Source organism: Bison bison, unplaced genomic scaffold (genome assembly GCF_000754665.1).
Source record: "Bison bison bison isolate TAMUID 2011002044 unplaced genomic scaffold, Bison_UMD1.0 scf7180017864254, whole genome shotgun sequence".
In the NCBI taxonomy this organism is placed as follows: Eukaryota; Metazoa; Chordata; class Mammalia; order Artiodactyla; family Bovidae; genus Bison; species Bison bison.
In genome coordinates this window covers 9513590-9536822 of record NW_011494826.1, presented here as the reverse complement: position 1 = coordinate 9536822, position 23233 = coordinate 9513590, and the positions used below count along the sequence as shown (strand labels likewise).

At 38.1% G+C, this 23233-nt stretch overlaps 1 protein-coding gene across 7 annotated transcripts in view; it reads right to left on the bottom strand.

The window, feature by feature from the left end:
* FERMT2 (fermitin family member 2) overlaps positions 1-23233 on the bottom strand; it is a 77302-nt gene that overhangs the window by 40187 nt on the left and 13882 nt on the right. For all 7 annotated transcript variants that reach the window (XM_010847739.1, XM_010847740.1, XM_010847741.1 and 4 more), the window contains one exon: positions 8308-8541. In XM_010847739.1, coding sequence (XP_010846041.1) covers positions 8308-8541 — 234 coding nt within the window. The remainder of the gene's footprint in view (positions 1-8307; positions 8542-23233) is intronic.

Below are 23233 nucleotides of genomic sequence, written 5' to 3'. Positions count from 1 at the left end.
GAGAGGAAAGCAAGCAGCACGCCTCCTAAATCTCTAGTACGTCCTTTCTTCTTGAGAATCACTGCACTACATGATTCATCCTTTGAGATTTTTGTTCATGGGCCATTTCCTGTCAGCTCACAAACCAGCCATGAACATTTTTAGAAAAATGAGTACTGTTAACTGTTAACTAGCTTTTTGCTCATAGGCAGATGAAGCAGCTCCTAACTATATGTGCCTGTGAGAACTGCTTGTGATGTAAAAATAATTATATTAAAAACATATGTTTAGGTCACACCCCCAGATAATACTCAGTGACTCGGGGGCTCCAACAGCTTGTTTTATAAAAGTTCTAGTGATGGATGTTAACTAAACTTATTGTGGTGATCATGTCACAATACATATAAACACAGAATCATTATGTTGTACACCTGATGTTTACGTTTATGTGTCAATGGATGTTAACTAAACTTATTGTGGTGATCATGTCACAATACATATAAACACAGAATCATTATGTTGTACACCTGATGTTTACGTTTATGTGTCAATGGATGTTAACTAAACTTATTGTGGTGATCATGTCACAATACATATAAACACAGAATCATTATGTTGTACACCTGATGTTTACGTTTATGTGTCAATGGATGTTAACTAAACTTATTGTGGTGATCATGTCACAATACATATAAACACAGAATCATTATGTTGTACACCTGATGTTTACGTTTATGTGTCAATGGATGTTAACTAAACTTATTGTGGTGATCATGTCACAATACATATAAACACAGAATCATTATGTTGTACACCTGATGTTTACGTTTATGTGTCAATCGTATCTCAATTTTAAATCTCTACAGGTAATTTTGATTCCAACTTTTTCTTGAGAACTTGCAGCTAAGGGAAAGGGTAGGAAGAGGAGAACGACATCTTATTTCTCTAATGATAGGCGGTTCTATATGCAGCAAGGTAGCTGTTGGCTACACATGAAGTCTGTGAGTAAGTGATTTTCATTTCATTACAGCAATAACCAAAAAAGGTAAATCCATATGCGATACTATTTTAATGCTACAGGAACTTAGGACTTATGTATTTACTCTGTGTCTTACATCAGGAAGAAATTAAACTAGTGAATTTAGGAATCTGAATCACATGTGTAAGAGTGGGCTTGGTGAAGAATACAAATAATTAAGTAAGATTTAGATTAAGATAAAATACACTGACAGGACTATGAGATGTAAAATCTTTAAAATGGGCATACCAAAATACAATGCTGCCTTTCCTTTATGCTAAATTATAGTTCAATAATAAAGAGATAGCAGCATTTATGAGTCACTACAAAAAAACAGTCAGAGAAGGCAATGGCACCCCACTCCAGTACTCTTGCCTGGAAAATCCCAAGGGCGGAGGAGCCTGGTAGGCTGCAGTCCATGGGGTCGCAGAGTCAGACACGACTGATGCAACTTAGCAGCAGCAGCACACAAAACAGTGATCTAGGATCTATTTATAACAAAATGATAAACTATACAGCAATAAAATCCAAGGTTCAAAATCAATGTTATCAAGTAGAGTACAAGTCTAGTGGAAGACAAGTAACATAAATTACCTATATAATTATGTAATATACATAGTGCATATGTATCTCAAAAATTATGGGGCTGAGGAAATGGGAAATGAAGGAGGGGAGAAGGGTACTCAGGTAAAATAATAAAACAGATTTTGTTTAAAAGCAGAGTTTTCTTAAGAGTTTCCAATTAAACATGTAGGTTGAGTTCTTGCATTTACTTTCACTCTTTTCCAAAAAATCATACCAAAATGTAGAGAAATAAAATATGAACCTAAAAGGACAAAACAGGAGAAAAACATCAGATCAGCAACATCAGAAAAATGTTGAGACAAAAGCCAGATGGGAGACAAGCAAATTCTTAGTAAACACAAAATCAAGGTGTCTGCAGGAAACATCAATGGGAAACACATGGACTCACTATGCTAAACATCAAGCATGATCATGTGCTCCAAAAAGAGACAAGAAAAATGAATCCTGTCCCATACTAAATTACACCTACCCCTTAGATACAAGCCCTTTAGGATTCCTTAGAGGAAAATCTGAAAAGCCCCAGAGAAAAGATCCTTTAGATACTGACATTTGAAAAGGTTTGCTCAATGTCTAATACCCCTTAGAGGGACAAGCTAAACAAGCTAAACCCCATTCAACTAGAGCTTCCTATCAGGTATCTGTATGAATGGAAAATCAGTGACTGATAACACATTATAGAAAGGAATCTGTGGCAGGCAGAATTCTAGAGACAGCCCCTTAAAATTTTTGCTCCTGGTTATACAATCATACACTAATCTAGCAACTGCTGTGAAGAGACTTTGCAAATGGAATTAAGGTTACTGATCAACTGATTTTAGGGAGATTATCCTGAATTCTCTCAGTGGGTCCAAAGCAATTACAAGAAGCCTGCCTAACAGAAAAGAAAGGCAGAAGGAAGCAGAGGAGAGATAAGACAGGAGAGGTCATATAGACTTGAGAAGTAAGAAGAGCTGGACTTGCTATTGCTGACTTTGAAAAAGGAGGAGGGTCACAAGTCAAGGAATTTAGGAGGCCTCTAGAAGCTAACAAGGAGATCAAACCAGTCAATCCTAAAGAAATCAACCCTGAATATTCACTGGAAGGACTGATGCTGAAGCTGAAGCTCCAATACTTTGGCCACCTGATGCAAAGAGCTGACTCAATCATTAGAAAAGACCCTGATGCTGGGTAAGATTGAAGGCAGGAGGAGAAGGGGGCAACAGAGAGGATGAGATGGTTGGATGGCATCATGAACTCAATGGACATGAATGTGAGCAAACTCCAGGGGACAGTGGAGGACAGGAAGCCTGGTGTGCTTCAGTCCATGGGGTTGCAAAGAGTTGAACACGACTTAGCAACTAACAACAAGACAGAGTAATAAGAATGTGATTTAGCCTCCTGCTTTATTTAAACAATAAAGGAATAAGAAAGAAAGTTTTTCAGATATTAGACAACAAGGAGCACAGGAGAGGAGAGAAAAAAAACAATGAGCTGTTTGAGTATACCAGTTTACTGTCTAGAAGTAGTTCAGGGTGGGGAGGGGCAAACGGAGTCAGGTCTTGCTGAGTTGAGACATCTGAGATGGAACCCAGGGAGGCCAAGATGACTAGAATTTGTGGGTCAGAGTACCAGAGAGAAGAGAGCTCTGGAGATCTGCAGGGATCCTCTGGGATCTGGGTGAATACAGATCTGTGTACCTGTGAGGTAAAGTTTTCCTAATACACTGGATATTGAGAAGAATCCCCAGAAGAAAATCAGCTCCAGACTAATGGACTTGCCCTTAATGCTTAAAAGCAAGTATCAAAAGGATTCAACTGATTCCAGGTAATCTGACTGAAAAATCTAGCAGAAAAAAAACAAAACCCCAACATTACTTAAAGGAATACACAAAGAAATCCAGCCAACAGTGTAAAATTAACAGACTCTAACATTCAAACAGAAATTACCAGACAAAAAAGAGGCAGGAGTAAAGTTGGAGGGGGCGGTATAACAGATTATATAATCAATTATAGAATTGATTATATAAACAATTATAGAATCAGTAATCAAAGATATGAAAATGGCTATTTTAAGTACACTCCACGTGTTTAAGAAAGGAAAGCCATACAAATAATGAAAACAAATTAAAATTTATGTATTTTTAAAATGCCAAAACCAAACTTGTAGTGATGAAAACTACATCTGAAATGAATACTGGATGGGATTAACAGAACATCAATGAATTTGAAGATAGCAGTGAACACTATCCAAGATGAAACTGAGAAGACAGACCAAAAAAAGGAAAAGAACATCAGCAACTTACAGAAGAATAACAATTGCTCTAGCATATATGAAACAAGTCCAGCAAATGATAGCAAGTGTGGGAAGGGACACCAAAAATTATTTGAAGAACTAATGGTTGAAAATTACACAAATTTGATAACTATAAATCCATAAATCTAAGACTTACAATAAAAACAGAATAAACTTAAAACTAGGCCAGGACACATCAGAATATGAAGTAAAGTCAGACAAGGAGAAATATTCATGTATCACTTACATGTGGCATCTAAAAAATGACACAAATGAACTCTCCATTTACTCTTAATAAGGCTCTTCACTTGTAAAGCCTGCATGTCAGAACTCACCTTATATAAAAGAGCTTTTATGTAAGTTCTGGCATGCTTTTGCCAGAAGTGTTTCTTTAAAAAAGGAAAGTAAAATATAACAAAGAACCTCATTTAATCACAACACAGGAGCATTTTCTTATATAACAAAAGAAAACCAAGATAATTTTTACCAAATAAAAAACTAAGAAAGTAGTCGGCCAAAAGCCACACAAGAAAAGAAACAGACAATCTGAGTAAGCCTTTACCTATTAAAAAAATTGAATCAATAATAACCTTCCAAAACAGAAAGCACTAGGGCCAGACTGGTCCACTTAAATTCTACCAAACATTTTTTCTAGTTTTATTGAGGTATGCCTGACATACCTCAGGTATGTCATACAACACTGTGTAAGTTTAAGGTGTACAGCATAATGACTTGACGTACATATACTGTGAACTTACATATACTGATCACCACAGTATTTTCCTTGCGTTAAGAACTTATGACCTACTCTCTTAACAACTTCCAAATAAACCATACAGTAGTGTTAGCTCTCGTCAACATGCATATACCACCTTCCCAAGTACTTAACTTATCTTGCATCTTTTGACCTTGTTTACATGTCTTGGCTATTATAAATAATGCTGCTATGAACATGGGGGTGCAGTTACCTCTTTGACCCAATGTTTGAATTTCCTTTGGATATGTTCCCAGAAGTGGAAATGCTGGGTCATATGGTAGTCTACTTTTAGTTTTTTGAGGACCCTCCACAGTTTTCAATAGTGGCTACACCAATTTACAGTCCCACCAAGAGTGCACAAGGGTTCTCTTCTCTACATCCTTGCCAGCATTTTATCACTTGGCTTTGTGATGATACAGCCATTCTAACAAGACTAACATCGCTGACTCGATGGACATGAGTTTGAGCAAGCTCCAGGAGTTGGTGATGGACAGGGAAGCCTGGCGTGCTTGTAGTCCATGGGGTCGCAAAGAGTCAGACACGACTGAACGACTGAACTGAACTGAATTTTAACAAATGTAAGCTATATCTCCTGTGGTTTTAATTTGTATTTTCCTAATGATCAGTGGTGATGTGCACATTTTCACGTACCTCGTTGACCATTTGTAAAACTCCTTTGGAAAATGTCTATTCAGGTCTTTTGCCCATTTTTGGGGGATTTTGATATGGAGCTCTTTATATATTTTGGATATTAACTCCTTATAAAATATATGGATTGCAGATATTTTTTCCTATTCCATAGATTATATTTCATTTTGCTGATCATTTCTTTTGCTGCATACAAATTTTGTTGTTTGATGTAATCCCACCTGTTTATTTTTGCCTGTGCTTTAGATGCTATATCCAAAAAATCATTGCCAAAACCCATGTCAAGGAGCTTTCCTCCTTGACCTTTGAGGAAGAAATTATACTAATATTCTACAATCTCTTTCAGAAGACAGAAGCAGAGGAAATACTTCCTAATGCATTCTATGAGGCTAGCATTACTTTTAATGCTAAAATCAAACAGAGACACTGCAAGAAAACTATAGAACAATATCTCTAATGAACATAAATGCAAAAATATTTAATAAACTACTAGAAAATCAAATTCAATAATGTATTTATAAAAAATAATTACACATCATACTATTAAAGAAATAACTGATATGCTAGACTTTATAAAAATTAAAAATTTCTGCTCTGTGAAAGAAACTGCCAAAGAAAAAGAAAAGATAAGCCACTGACCAGGATAAAATATTTGCAAGTCATATCTGACAAAGGATTGTTACCCAAAGTATACAAAGAACTATTAAAATATAACAGTAAAAAAAAACAAAAAGCTTGACTAAAAAATAGGTCACAGACTTTTAAACAGACACCTCACCAAAGATGCATAGGTGGCAAATGAACATATAAAAATATGTCCGACATTTTATGTCATAATTAAAATGCAAAATTACAACAGTGCTAAGCCACTACACATCGATCAGAGTGTCCACAATCGAGAACACTGACACCACCAAATGCTGGTGAGGATTTAGAGCACTACTGAATGTGAACACAGCATGACATGGCTACTTTGGAAGACAGTTTAGCAGTTTCCCACAAAACTAAGCATTTTCCTACCATATGGTCCAACAACCATTCTCCTTAGAATCTACCCAAAGGAGTAAAAGCCACATGTTCACAAAAAAATCTGCACATAAATGTTTACGGCACCTTTATTATAGTTGCAAAACTTGGAAACAACTAAGATATCTGTGAGTAGGTGTGGAAAATAAACTGGCACATCCAGACAATGGGATATTATTCAGCGCTTTAAAAAAATGAGTTATCAAGCCATCAAAGGACATGAAGGAAATTTAAATCTGTATTACTAAGCAAAAGATAATCTGAAAAAGCTATATACTGTATGATTCCAATTGTACGACATTCTGTAAGAAGCAGAATTATGGAGACAGTAAAGAGATGAACTGTTGCCATGGGTTGGTAGTGGAGGGATGAAAAGGCAGAGCACTGATTTACAGAACAGTAAAACTATTCTGTATGGTATTATAATAATGGTTATACATTCGTCCAAACTTGTGGACTATACAATATCAAGAGTAAACCCTAATGTAAACCATGCAGTCTGGGTCATAATGATGTGGTAATGAAGGTTTATCATTATAACAAATGTCCCATGCTGGTGTGGAGTGTTGACAGTGGGGAGGCTGTATGTGTGGGAATGAGAGTAAACAGGTACTTTCTGCTATGAGAGTAAATAGGTACATTTTTCTGAAAGTAAAAATGTACTTTCTGCTCCATCTTGCTGTGAACCTAAAACTACTCTAAAAAAAGTTTATTAATTAAAAAAAATTGATAAGTGATATAAACAAGCAATTCAAAAAAGAAACTGAAACGGCCAGTTAAGACATAAAAACATAGTTATCTTTATAAACTAAAATTTTTTTCACTCAGAGAAACAAACAATAAAAACTGACAACATTCATGTGTTAGTGATGGCTTCGGGCAATGGGTTTTCACACAGTGCGAGTTGGAATGTAAACTGGTATAACCACTTGAGAGTGCAATTTGGCAGTATCTGAAATGAATTATGTATACACTTAAAACAAAACAATTCTACCTTCTACTTCTACACTAACACAAAAGAGAAATTCCACCACACATGTACAAAATAATGTAAGATACTGTACAACAACTACAGTAACATATTTTTTGACTATATACACTCACAGATATGAATATGTTTATGTGTATGCATGTGTCTTTATGTATTTTCAAAAGTACTGGAAAGATACACACTAACCTTATGACAGTAGCTGCTTTATAAAGGGAAATTAGACAAGAATACGAATCAAGAACTTTACCTATATTATTTGACTTTAAAAGTTTAGCAAATGACAAAATATCAACTATTAATTCTAGATGATATTTAGGTGAATACTACATAGGTCTTAATATTTTTCTGTATTTTTATTTTTCTTCTTAGAAATTCCATTAAACATAAAAAAAACCTTGCAATTTGAGTTATTAGATCAAAACAGTAATGTCCTGTATTTCCCCCAAATCTATGGTATGACAGAATTATGTACTAATGATGACAGTGATTCAGATTTTCTCTGATGGTTAAATACTTCCTGTCATATGACAGAACTGGGTCAACCAAACGTAATCCACATCTCATTTCAGAAAACATAAACAGAACTGCTACAAGAGTGGTCAAACTGTAGACTGGTTAAGGAAGGATGCCAACACACGTGGTCATTTCCTTAGGAACTGTGTCAGCCCTTCAGTGAAGGAAGTGACACAATCTGCCTGAATCAATGCAAATACTGATTTGCACTGAAACACTACAAAAGCTACATTGCTCTGATTGCTCCCTTCTCCTTTCCATAAAAATAAAGTCATCAGAAGGAGGTATTCAATAATAATAAATATACAATATACTTCTAGAAAGCAAAGAGCTCTACCAGACTCCTGTTCTAGTTTAACTCAGTATTTCTTTATCTTAAATGTAAAAACGTTAAAGAATAAAGTAATAATTTCACATACACACAAGCACAGATTGCTCACCCCAATCCCTACTCCTCAATGTCAGCCATATACATATCATACAACCCATAATTTCATGAAGAACTGATATAGTACTTACTAAATGTCTTACAGATGTCAGAAACAGCTTTGAAGACTCTATCAGAGAAATTCACTTTCACCTTCACATACTTCATGTTGGGAAGTTGCAGGCGGAGCAGCTTGTGCTGGGGGGTGAACTGAAGCTTAGCATCTGCCTGAATGCCATACTTATCCAAGGTCCAATGCGTCTTGAGAAGCCAAGTTCTCTTCTTTTCCCACCACAGAGCATGGTCAGACCAATCTTTTTTTACATCTATTAAAAAAACAAACAAAACACTTAAAAATCTGCAGGACTGCCTTGAGAGAAATTACAAGCAGAAAACTAAGCAACTAGGTATTTAATATGAACAATTAGTTAAATACTACGTGCCTGTTATGGGATAAGTAATACTAAAGAAATCCTAAAAGAAATACCAAACAGCTGAGAAAACACTGCCCTTAAAAGCTAATATAGAAGGCAGCAGAGGCAGAATACACAGGGTAACTAATAATGCTTAAAGTAGACACACACATGACAAAGGAAGCATGACACACATATAACAGAGTATGTACTCTCTGTAAGCATTCAGAGAACATAGAGGACCCTGGGGACTGGAATCAAAAGGACGTATAAATAATGACATGGAGTTGGTGGATTCTTAGCCCAGCTTTGAGCAATGGACATTCTGATGATAAAGTTGGTGAGAAAGGTGAGGTATATGAGGCTGCAGAAGCATGTTGAGGCTAAGGGGTGGTGAGAAGTAAGATGGAACGAAAAAGAACAAAAACCACTATCCTAGGTAAAGAAGAGCCTGGAAAAGAAAATATCCATGAGTAACACTTAACTTGAGAGAAAACAAAAACAAAAAAACTACATCCCAACCACACACCCAAATATATTCCAAGAAAAGTAACTATTTCCCCCCAATATATTTTGGCACAAGAAAAAACGTTAATACCTGTTAAACTATTTAACACTCATATACAATTAAATTAAAAGAAACTAAATAAAGAAAGAGTTGGGACTATAAAGAAAGCTGAATGCTGAAGAACTGATGCTTTTGAACTGGGGCATTGGAGAAGACCCTTGAGAGTCCCTTGGACTGCAAGGAGATCCAACAAGCACATCCTAAAGGAGATCAGTCCTGAATATTCATTGGAAGGACTGATGTTGAAGCTGAAACTCCAATACTTTGGCCACCTGAGGCGAAGAGCTGACTCATCTGAAAAGACTGATGCTGGGAAAGATTGAAGGCAGGAGGAGAAGGGGACAACAGAGGATGAGATGTTTGGATGGCGTCACTGACTCAATGGACATGAGTTTGAGCAAACTCCGGGAGTTGGTGATGGACAGGGAGGCCTGGCGTGCTGCAATCTATGGGGTCACAAAGAGTTGGACACGACTGAGCAACTGAACTGAACTGAAATACAGAAAAGTGTAATTTACAGAAGATTTGGCTCCCTCCAGATACAGATCATAGCAATAAATTTACAAATAAAATCCAATTTCAGCTGGTTATTAAAGTAGCAATAAAAGTAAAGAATGTGGGGATCAATTATATGATGAACTAAGAACCAAAAAGGGGGAACAGGATATTAAAACAACAACAACATAGCAAAACAAAGCTTTCCAGAGGGCGGGGGGCGGGGGGGCAGGGGGAGAAAACTATCATCATGATTCTGATATAAAGCTCGTTTGAATACAGTTTTAAAAAGAACTGGTCTATTTTAAGAAGATGAGTTTAAAAGTATATACTAAACCTGAAACTTTGTTTAGCACAACTTGTCTCCCTGAAAGCCTCAGATAGTAAAACATCAAATTACCACACTATAAGCCTAGAAACACGTTCTATGAAAGGTGAAAGGTAACTGATATAATTCTCCTCATTACTGAAGAAACAGATCACAAGAGGGAAAAAGACCTTCAATTCCCCCAGATAGTAAAAAAAATATTTTAATGAGTAAGTACTTTAATGGGAAAACTGTTACTTGTGATTTTACTGCATTTTGAAATTTCAGTATTTGTTTTGGGAAAGCCTTGTCAATTATGTTATTTGAAGTTTGGCTGCAGAAATACATATTTTACAACTACTCACTTGTGACACAATGTATTCAATATATAGTACCTGGTCTCTTAAGTTACTTTCCAGCACAGAATTTATCAACTTTTAGAAACAGTAAATCCAATCTGGCTCACAAGCGGAAAACCAAGACTAGGACCTTTTTTGTATACTATGAAGTAAATGTCTCACATGTTACAGATGGTTTACTGTTTTCTTTAGGAACAAAGAGCTGAAGACAGAAAAAGATCATTTGTAAAGAATGACAGTAACCACTGACTTCCCTGGTGGCTCAGATGGTAAAGAGTCTGCCTACAACGTAGGAGACCCGGGTTCAATCCCTGGGTCGGGAAGATCTCCTGGAGAAGGAAATGGCAAACCACTCCAGTATTCTTGCCCGGAAAATCCCATGGACCGAGGAGCCTGTAGGCTATAGTCCATGGGGTCGCAAGGTTGAGCTGAACTGAAGAAATGGTAGATTAGTATCTAATACTTTCTTCTTCAGCCCATTTACTTCTGCTACCAATGTCAATCACTAAGGAAGCCACAACATATATTCCCAGTGCAGGGAGAAGAGAGGAAAAAGCTGTATACTGCTAATAGTAATAGTTTTGTTAATACTGACTTAAGTCATTTGGATTTCCTTTGTCTTAAATCAAAAGACAACCCTGAAATAAGAACTCTGGTGCAAGTAGCTTATTGAGGTGGGATGGGGGAGGGGGAGATCCCAGGAAGCATACCTTAGGGGATTAGGAAAAGTGAGACACGGGAGAAAAGTCTATTAAGAACTCATTAACTTCTGTGGATAACTGGAGTTCAGTCCTGCAAGAGCCCCTCTGAGGAATCACATAAAACATGACTTAGAATTCTCCTCCTAAGGAAAGAGAAAGGTGGAGCATCTATCCAGTTGGTTGAGGGTTGCTCTTAGGGCCATTAAATTCCCAGCATTTCCCCAGCTGCCATGCATGGGGCTGACCACCCTGCACTCAAGGACTTAACTCACCAAACCCTAAATATTTACTACATGGATTTTTACAGAAAGATTTTACAGGCCCAGATTCAATAAAATCTCAACCTTGCATCAATTAGGCTTCAAACGCTGACCTCAGAAACAAGTACTTCCTATGATCTTCCTCTTTAGAATCTAACCCTCCCCATCAATTCCACCTTGGTTTTTTACACCAAAGGAACAGCACCCCCCCCATGGCATCTATTAAGAATAAACACAGGGGAGAAGGACATGTAATCTAAAGATTATGTACTAGAAACACTATGAACAGTTTGTTTACCCACAGAAAGAGAAAGACTCTCTTACCGACTGGAAACACTGGTAAGATCAGTCTTTTTTACCGACAGAAAACAGTGGGTAAGTATCAATATAGGAAAGAAAAATTACCCCAAATAAAAACAGAAGCAGGACACCAGGAAAGATCTGAAGTGTCAACACCGCACACACCAGCAAACAAAAACAGAAAAGCGGGCATTCTGACAGTAAAAAAAGCAATCAGTTTTAGAAGATGGAATAGTTGAAGGGACTATAGTCCAGTGGTTAGGAATCCGCTATCAGTGCAAGAGAGGAATCTGTGTGATGCAATGAAGACCTTGCATGCCGCAGCCAAGACCCAAAGCAGCCATAAATAAATAAGATGGAATGATGAGCCTGTGATGTTTGTTCCAACAGTATAATTTTGGTAGCATTCCTGAAGACTCAAAAATGCCAGCAACCTAATCAGCCCTAATCACAAGATAATCAAGAAACAAACAACATCTGTAAAATATTCATTAATTACACAAATATCTACTGAACATTTACCAGAAAGCACTATTCTAGTGCTAGAAATACAGTGATGAGAAGAACAAAGTTCCCACATATTTGAAGAAAGCCAGTATGACTCGAATTGAAGAGGTAAAACACCAGGGAGCTTGGCAGGAGCCCTGTATCCCATAAGGTTGTTCAGCTTTTACTCTTTCCGAGTGTGAGAGAGGCCACTAGAGCAGTGTTTTCCAGCCTGTTTGGCATTAGAATTATCCAAGCAACTTTTCAGAGTAATGCCTGGACTCAGCCCAGACCACTTTGCCTGTGGGTCTAAAACTTGATTTTAAGCAGGGGAGTGATTTTTTATTTCAAAGTCATCAAATAATTTTGAAGAATGCAGGGGTAGGGCTGAGCATGAGTGAAATCCAGAGGCCATGCAAGAAGTTAGCATGGGAGTGGACAGGATGAAAGTTTGAATTGCAATGGCTGGGCAATGAGGAAGTAGAAATAAGGAATACAGACAACTTTTCCTGATCATTTTGTTATACTGGGGAGTAGAATAATGGATGGTAGATGAACAGAAAGGGGATAACAAGTCCAAGAAGCACTTTCAGTCTTGTTTTTAAGAAAAGGTATTTCAACATTACTTAAGTAGTGATAATCCGGTAAAACTTAAAACACATATCCAATTATTCTTTAACTTGACTGCCCCTCCAGAGAGTCATTGTGTCACAGTGTCACTTCAAAACTTGTTAGAGGCTTGACTGAGCTCTCTTAAATATGCAAGACAACATTTTCCTACTTACTAGAAAATCTTTCTTTAGTTTTGGCTCTGTATTACACTGTATATCTTATTTTGAAGCTAATACCTACACGTCATGTCCCACAGTGGGCTCCACTACAGATATCACAAGAATATATTTATTCTATTCAGAAGTAGCAAAAACAACTTTACACTCTGATGAGAATCCTGAGGAAGATGATGATAAACCAATTGAGACTCATTCACCAAGGCAAATGTAGAGCTAACAACACCTCAAAAATACTTAACTATACAAATTGTGTGTGTGTGTATGTAAAGCTGTGTATCTTAACATAATAGCTCCTTCATTTCAACCCAGGCAGATTGAAACATTATAAATATAAGGCCAACAGGATCAGAGCTAGTGCTGGGCAATCCTACCACGTTTCTTCTGTTCACCACTGCATCTCAAACTTGCCAACCCTCCTCAAATGCCTGTGTACCCTCCTTCTCCTCAGCAGACAACCATGGATTCTACTTCAGAAAATAGAGACGCCATCAGATTGAAACTATTTCACCTAAGGGCCAACCAAATGTACAAAGCTTCTTGCATCTGTGCCAGTATGGGTCTCCCGCCTTTGACTTATGATGAAAACATATCTCCTCCTAATTATCTGAAACCAACCCAGCTACATATGCTCTGTTGCCACTCCCACCTTCTAGAAACCATGCACTCCTCACTCTGGCTCCTAGGTATCTCATCCATTCTTGTGACTTTACATGGCTTCTATGCACTTACCTTCCTAGTTTTTATCTCCAGCCTACCCTTCTGCTTAGAGCACCAGTTTATACATCCTACTGACTACCCCACATCTCCACCAGGATGTCTCAGAAGAATGTCAAACTTAATAGATACAAAGTGTGTTGGCCACTCAGTCATGTCCACCTCTTTGAGGCTCCATGGACTGCAGCCCACCAGGCCTCTCTGTCCATGGAATTCTCCAGGCAAGAATACTGGAGTGGGCTGCCACATTCCAACCCAGGGATCAAACCCAGGTCTCCCTCATTGTAGGCAGATTCTTTACCATCTGAACTACTCAGGAAGGTCCAATATATGCAAAACTTAATCCAATTTTCTCCTAGTTCTACTGTCATTAAGTAGGCCTAAGAATCAACCCAAGCTGCTCATGCTAGAAAGCTAAAAGTAGTGAATTCTCTTTCCCTAGTCTGCACATTCATCAAGCCCCTCAGTTCCACTTCCCAAAATCTCCACTTCGGTCTCCACTGGCACCACCCTATTTCAGGTCATCATTATTATCTCTTACACCAACTACTGCCAACAGGCTCCTGTCTAGTCTCCTTGATTCCATCCAGTACTTTCTACGCAACAGCCAAAGTTATTTAACACTTTCATGTTAATCCCCCAGCTGAAAATCTTTAACAGCTTGCAACTGCACTGAGAATGAAATCCAAATGACTTCTAGTCTACAAACTTTCACCCAGTACAGCCCGTCTCCTCTTCCACACTTATCTTGCGCTACTCTTCCTCTGCCAAGGCCACACCTACCTTCCTTTTATCCCAAGAACTGTCTAGTAAGTAAGCTTTTTTGCCTCAGTGGCTTTGCAAGTGTCACTACACTCTCTGAATGTCTAGTTTTCTGTCTTCCAAATTTTAAGTTCCATAGTCTCAGAGTTTTTCTTAACCACTCTAAGACCTCCAGTGTCCTATGTCCCTCCTTTATTCTTTATTTCAGTACACTGTAGCATCACTTATCAAAATGTGCATTCATTTCGTTTGTTGTTCCTGGGATGGGGGCGAGGGGTTTCTTAATTTCCTACTAAACACTGAGAAGACAAGGACAATGCCTATTTTGATCACCATTATATTTCTAGCACATTGCACAGGTGACTGGCACACGTTTGATAAATGAATCCTTATATTGAAAAATTTAAAGATCCTTCATTACATCAAGAAAACATTAATCCCAGAATAAACCGATGAGATGGCTGGATGGCATCACTGACTCGATGGACGTCAGTGTGAGTGAACTCCGGGAGTTGGTGATGGACAGGGAGGCCTGGCGTGCTGCGATTCATGGGGTCGCAAAGAGTCAGACACAACTGAGCGACTGAACTGACTGAACTGAAGAAGACACAAACAGATGGAAAGATATGCCATGTTCATGGACTGGAAGAATCAACAGTCAAAATGACTATACTACCAAGGCAATCTACAGAGTCAATGCAATCCCTATCAAAGCACCAATGGCATTTTTCACAAAACTAGAAAAAAAAATCTCAAAATTTGTATGGAGACACAAAAGACCCCAAACAGCCAAAGCAATCTTGAAAAAGAAAAACAGAGCTGGAGGAATCTGGCTCCCTGACTTCAGACTATACCACAAAGCTACAGTATCAAAACAGTATGGTACTGGCCAACAACAGAAATATAGATCAATGGAACAGTATAGAGAACCCAGAAATAAGCCCATTCACCTATGGTCAATTAATCTATAACAAAGGCAAAACTACACAATGTTGGAAAGACAGGCTCTTCATCAAATGGTGCTGGGAAACTGGACAGCCACATGCAAAAAAAATGACATTAGATCATTCCTTAACTCCAGACACAAAAATAAGCTCAAAATGGATTAAAGACCTAAATGTGAGACTGGATACTATAAAACTCTCAGAGAAAAACATAGGCAGAACACTCTCTAACATAAATCACAGCAACATCTTTTTTGATTCATCTCCCAAAATAATGAAAATAAAAGCAAAAATAAACAAATGAGACCTAAACTTCAAAGCTTTTGTATAGCAAAGGAAACAATAAACAAAATGAAAAGACAACCTACAGATTGGAAGAAAATATTTACAAATGATGTGATCAATAAGGGATTAGTCTCCAAAATTGAGAAACAGCTCATGACACTTAATAACATCAAAACAAACAACCCACTCAAAAAAATGGGCATAAGAAAGACCTGAATAGACATTCCTCCAAAGAGGACACACAGATGGCCAACAGGCACATGAAAAGATGTTCAATATCACTCGTTATCAGAGAAATGCAAATCAAAACTACAGTGAGATATCATCTCACACCGGTCAGAATAGCTATCATCAAAAAACCCACAAACAACAAATGCTGAAGAGGTTCTGGAGAGAAGGGAAACCTTCTACACTGTTGGTGGGAATATAAATTGGCACAACCATTACGGAGAACAGTATGGAAGTTCCTTTAAAAAAAAAAACAAAACTAAAAATAGAGCTACATATGACCCTGCAATCCCACTCCTGGGCATATATCCAGAGAAAAACCCCAATGTTCACTGCAGCACTATTTACAATAGCCAAGACATGGAAGCAACCTAAATGTCCATCGACAGAGGAATGGATTAAGAAGATGTGGGACATATATACAATGGAATATTACTCAGCCATTAAAAAGAATGAAATAATGCCATTTGCCACAACATGGAGAGACCTAGGAGTGCCATACTGAGTGAAGTCAGTCAGAAAGAGAAGGGGAAATATCATATGACATCCTTTACATGTGGAAACTAAAAGGAAATGATCACCTGAACTTACAAAACAGAAAGAGACTCACAGACTTAGACAATGAACTTACGGTTGCAGGGGGAAGGGATAATTAGGGACTTGTGGCATAGTAATGTACACATCGCTATATTTAAAAGGTATAACCAACAAGGACCTATTGAACAGCACATGCTCAATGGTATGTGCCAGGCTCGATGCGAGGCAGGTTTGGGAGAGAATGGATGCATAAGTCCCTTTCACTGAAACTACCACAACAATGCTCACTGACTATACCCTAACACAAAATAAAAAGTTTAAAGTTTGGGAAACAACAACAACAAAAAGAAAACAACAAGGAAGTTACTCTGAAACCAACATGAAAAATAATATGTAAGATTTATTTAGTTCTATGTTCAAAAATTCATTTTTTCTTCTTCAAATTCAGAATTAAAACATGTCTACACTAAGTATGGCACAGATTCTCCTAGACACGGGGCATCAAACCATATCAACCTCCTCTTCTTTCTCACATCATCTTTTGCTCAAGACAATCCTTATAGCATGAAATGATTATGTTCAAAAAATTCCTTTGAGTCTTAGAATTTAGATTTGCCACAAGGAAACATTATAAATAGATTCCAAATCAGACTATTACCCAAATCTAAAATAAGTCCAAAGTATACTATAAGAAATATTCCACTAATCATAAGGCTTTTTGCAGAATATATGGTCAAAAAAAAAAAAAAAGAATATATGGTCAACGTTCAACTAGAGATGTAAGGAAAACTGCTAAGTGGCACCTGCAGTGTGGGCTGGAGGGAAGAGACGCTTAAAAACAATGGAGGTGTTAAGTGGTGAGGGAGAGCTCTTCCTGCTAAAAGTAGCACACTTGGCTACTTCCCCCTCATCCTTCATTTACTGTAGGAATTGACTGGCCTCCTTCCTCAGTTTCTTTCCTCTGCTAAAGAAAAAAGTTCCTCACAATAGAAGAGCTTTACCTTCTGCTTTCCTCACCAATTCCTGAAACACAGTACTCTGAAGTTCTTGTCTTTTTAATCACTCAGACTTCAAAAAACCAAATAGGCAAACTGGACAAAGTGTTGCTCTTTGGATACACAACCAATACGCGAATCAATAAGCATTTTCCAAGGACCTACTATATGCCAGATTCTAAGCTAGGCCATGGGGATATATACTTAAGTTACACTTATCTCAGAATTCCCATCCTAGAGGTTCTTGCTGTTCAAGTGAGGGAAACATAAATTTAACGAGCTAAAAAGATAAAAGAGCAAAATGCAACAGGAGCAAACAACTTTAAACGTGGAAGACTGATAAGGCTCTGAAGAAAAGGGGACATTTTACCTGGGTCTTAGTGTGGGAGTTCTAACACGTAACTGTTCTATAGACAATGACAGTGAAAGTGAAGTCGCTCAGTCATGTCCGACTCTGCGATCCCATGGACTGTAGCCTACCAGGTTCCTCTGTCCGTGGGATTTTCCAGGCAATATTACTGGAGTGGATTGCCATTTCCTTTGCCAGGGGATCTTCCCAACCCAGGGATTGAACCTGGGTCTCCCGCATTGCGGGCAGACGCTTTACCGTCTGAGCCACCAGGGAAGAAAAGGGAGGTAAAGGGATTATTAAATGAAGTGGAAATACCCCAGGGCTTGCCAGAGGGACTGGAGAGTGCTGAGAAGTGAAATATGGAGGCTGTATTTCATTCCCGCCCTTCCTTAACATGGTACCTGCCATTCCTAACTCAGAGCTAAGTGGCCTGCACTGGTAGCAGGACTATTGTGCAGTAGACTTCAAGTCATCTTGCAGGCAAAGAGCCGAGTAAAATTCTGGTGGGAGTTTCAACATACTTTCCATAAGTCTGACATCATGGATCTTTCTACAACTTGCTTATTAGTTTGTGCCTTTCCCTGCCAGTATCACAGGAAGGCTTACAAAGACCCAAATAAACTGGGAACTGAAAAGGTCCTTAGGAATCAACCCAATCTAAAATTCTTCATATAGATAAGTAAACCAGGTTCAGTGGGGTTAGGTTCTTGCTTGAGGCTCTACAGATCCTCAGGGGCAGAGAGATCAGATTTCAGTTCTAATAGGCACCTAACTGAAATCTCAGCTAAGAAGTCGGCAAGATGAAATGGGTTCACAGTCTAAAATTATGTTCACTCAGCTCTGCCCAAGGGAAACAAACTCCAGGCGGAGAAACCTTGTCATCAGAGACTGCTCTTTTATTAGGGTCTCAAAGAACTATGGGGAAATAGTCACTTAAACGACTCCATTTCTCTATTCCAATACTATCCATACACTGGAAATGTCAATTTGTATATAATGGACCCCAGTCCTCACAGGCACCAAGAAGCTAATCAATTCAAGATATATCCTAAGATACATATATATGTATGTGTGTATATATATATATGTGTGTGTGTATATATGTATGTATGTATGTGTGTGTGTATATATATATGGCATTTCACCAGATAATAAGAATTGGACCATGGAAATTGTGATTCAAGTAAGACTGGTTTCAGGAGGTCGTGCCTAGAACCAGCCAACACTGCAAAGTCACTCATCAGTTCACTCTCAAAACACCAAATGTGAAGGAATATTTATATTATACATATATTCAATTGATTTAATAATGACAGCTATAGACAATAAAATTCAAAAAGGTTATGGCTGGTAGCTATTTAATTATTTGAAGAATACATATACTACTAAACAAAATTAAACTGAGTTTAAAACAAGTGAAGAACAGAAACAGATTATCAACAGCAAAGAGGCAATTCAGAAAAATAATGTAACTAACCACTTATTTTATATTAGAGATTAAATAAAAGTATATTATAAACTGAATATTCTGTATCACATAAAAATAACTGAAACAACTTCTAAATCATTCTTCTCTTCCTTAAGACTGTTCTAGAGAGACCAGAAGTAAATTCCTCAGTTATTTTTAATCTTATTCTAGAAGAGCAACCCTCCTTCCAGAATCATCCTTTACTCTAGAAGAATAATCCAAGAGATTCTCAGCAGTGCATTCTATACTACATCACTACCACATGATCTATGACTTAATTCAAGTAACTATAATAGGATTACTAGTATACCAGAAATAAGTATATTCCTGATTTTCCACAGCTATGAAAAGCAGAAAGAAACTGCTTTTAACCAATCCCAGAGCTAACTCAGCTGACATACACTTTTAGTAATCAATAAAATGACAAGAGCAAACACTGGCAATGACGCATGTAAATATTCCAAAACTCAGTAACTGTTGCCCACTCGCCCCATCCATTCAACAAATTAAGCGAAGACTACCAAGATCATGGAGGAGGAAATGGCAACCCACTCCAGTGTTCTTACCTGGGTAATCCCACAGAGAGAGAAGCCTGGCTGGCTACAGTCTATGGGTTCGCAAAGAGTTGGACACAACTAAGCGACTAACACTTTCCCTTCATACCAAGATCATGTGTGTTTGCTAAGCCACTCAATCATGTTGAACTCTTTGCAACCCCATGGACTGTAGCCCAACAGGCTCCTCTGTCCATGGGCTTCTCCAGACAAGAATACTGGAGTGGGTTGCCATTCCCTTCTCCAAGGGATCTTCCTGACCCAAGGATCAAATCCGTGTCTCTTATGTCTCCTGCACTGGCAAGTGAGTTCTTTACTACTAGTGCCACCAGGGAAGCCCCTCCAAGATGATACAAAGAGTAATTATATTAACCTAATCTTTAAAATCTTTAAGTTCAGTTCAGTTCAGTTGCTTAGTCATATCTGACTCTGTGACCCCATGGACTGCAACACACCAGGCTTCCCTGTCCATCACCAACTCCTGGAGTTTACTCAAACTCATGTCCATTGAGTCGGTGATGCCATCCAACCATCTCATCCTCTGTCGTCCCCTTCTCCTCCCACCTTCAATCTTTCCCAGCATCAGGGTCTTTTCTAAGGAGTCAGTTCTTCACATCAGGTGGCCAAAGTATTGGAGTTTCAGCTTCAGCATCAGTCCTTCCAATGAATATTCAGGACTGATTTCCTTTAGGATGGACTGGTTTGATTTCCTTGCAGTCCAAGGGACTCTCAAGAGTCTTCTCCAACACCACAGTTCAAAAGCATCAATTCTTCAGCGCTCAGCTTTCTTTATAATTCAACTGTCACATGACTACTGGAAAAATCACAGCTTTGACTATACAGACCTTTGTTGGCAAAGTAATCTCTGCTTTTCAATATGCTGTCTAGGTTGGTCATAACTTTTCTTTCAAGGAGCAAGCGTCTTTTAATTTCATGGCTGCAGTCACCATTTGCAGTGATTTTGGAGCCTCCCCTCAAAGAAAAATGTTGAATATATTTCTCTAAGGCTGAACTTACAACTTCTCCCTGTTTTTCTTTCTATGCAAATACTATGGAATTTACCTCTCAAATGGCTGTTAAATGTGTCCCTTTCTTTCCTTTTATTACATTGCTTTAGTTTAAGTCCTCAACATCTCTTGTCTGAACTATAATATCATTTTTTACAAAACTATCTGTTACTTTTTAAAATGCAAATTTGATCATTTTACTTCTCTACTTAACCTTCCAAGTCCCTCTGTTGCTGAAGTGTTTCATAACCTCTCAGTAGGTTACATAAATCCTAACCTTCTGTGCACCTCGATGCTTAGTTGTCCCCAGGTTCTATAACTCACTTTCTGGCCTAGTTGGTGAAACAACTTGATGTTTTCTGCCTCCTTGGTTGTATGCCTTTCTCTTTCCTTCTCATCAGGCTGACAAAATCCTACATAAAAACCAAATATTACCATCTCTATGTCTTCACTAACCCTCTTGCCAAAGCAGTTAGGTACATCTTAGCATTCTGAATAATGTATCCCAATCAATTATAATTGATTTTATGTAACTCCCTTCCTCCACTCAATTAAGGGTCTTTGGTCTTATTTATCTTGTACTTCAAAGGCAAAGCCCAGGGCCTTGTACATGGAATTAAACCAATAAATATCTGTAATATGCAAGTAACATGAAAACTCTTAAATGTACTCGTCTGTTACTGACACAGTGAATTGTATACTGAAGAGTTAGAAGCAAAGTTGGTATTTTATGCAATTAAACAAAAGTATGGTGGTAACTAAAACATGAACCATGTTGTTAGATAACTGGTGTTAACTAAACCATGATAACGAAAACTTGTATGTTGAAACTGTGCAAAATATTGATGGTTTCCAAAATTCTGATATGTCCTATTCTTAATAAAATGTTTGTCATCTGTTAGTAGAAGCAGTAAACCATTTCAAAGTATACATATCATTCAAACTGCCAAAATATTTCAATTAAAGTACTCCATTCAATTTTAGCATAAGAAAATTATTGTTTTACATTAAGATTTCAATGAGTGACTAAAACAGATGCATCAACCAGTGATTAAAAACATTTAGAAACTAAACTTCTGATACAAAGTGACTAATTGACATTTCTTTGACATAGCTAACTTGATTGAAAATTCAGGAATTCGCCCATCAAAGCAAAACACAATCAACTAAGTTTACAAATCGCCTTCTGAAGTTACTCACAAACACAAAATAATGTTTATCAATTTCAGTATCAATTGAATACTATTTCAAATAGCAACAGTATTTGCTATTACAAAATACACTAATTCAAGTAGTTAAGAAGTTTTACCAGATGACATAAATCATGCATGCAATTACAGAGTGCACACAAATAGAAAGCATGTCAATTATTCATTTCCAGAGGGTGGGTAACTTTCTATCCAATCCTAAAGGCTTACTACAAATTTGGTTCAGTTTGGCTTAGTTCCTAGAAGACTGGACTCAGAGTCCATGCAATGTCAACATCTGACAAATTCTAAGAGTAACATCAAGGCTGAATTTATCAGTTAGTGTTTGACTCATGGAGTATTAAAACTGGATTTGTTTTTTGAAGTTAGTCAAAGGCACTAGCTATTCTATACTTCAAAAAAGAAGTATGGAAACAAATTCTAATACGGGACTAGAGCACAAGCTATGGAAAAAAATATTTCTTGGAATCTAAGAGGCTTACTCAGAGAAGGCAATGGCATCCCACTCCAGTACTCTTGCCTGGAAAATCCCATGGCTGGAGGAGCCGGGAAGGCTGGAGTCCATGGGGTCGCTGAGGGTTGGACACGACTGAGCGACTTCCCTTTCACTTTTCACTCTCATGCATTGGAGAAGGAAATGGCAACCCACTCCAGTGTTCTTGCCTGGAGAATCCCAGGGACGGGGGAGCCTGGTGGGCTGCTGTCTATGGGGTCGCACAGAGTCGGACACGACTGAAGTGACTTAGCAGCAGCAGCAAGAGGCTTACTACTGCTTGTATCATATGTTACTGACATATATGAACATGATGCACTTCAAATTTGTAAAGATCTGATGTCTCTTTCCAGTTTAAAATCTGTTATTGGAATCTCACAGCTCTTACCACAATACTAAATCTTTTAAATTTGGTTTACAATGCACTTTAAGCATTTGCTTATTTCTTAAGCCTGTCAAGTCCCTGGTTCCCCAGGACCATTCCTCTATCAACACAGACTCAGTTCCTCAAATGGTGGCCCTCCCTCATCCCCATGCTTGCATGCTCGACTTCTCATGTTCTCCCACCTGCTGTTCTTTTATCCTACACCTCCTTCCTAAGATCTTCTGCCAGTCACTCATCTGGCTCTTTCCTACTCCACCATCGGGCTTCCCTGGTGGCTCAGAGGTTAAAGCGTCTGCCTGCAATGTGGGAGACCTGGGTTCGATCCCTGGGTCAGGAAGATCCCCTGGAGAAGGAAATGGCAACCCACTCCAGTATTCCTGCCTGGAGAATCCCATGGACAGAGGAG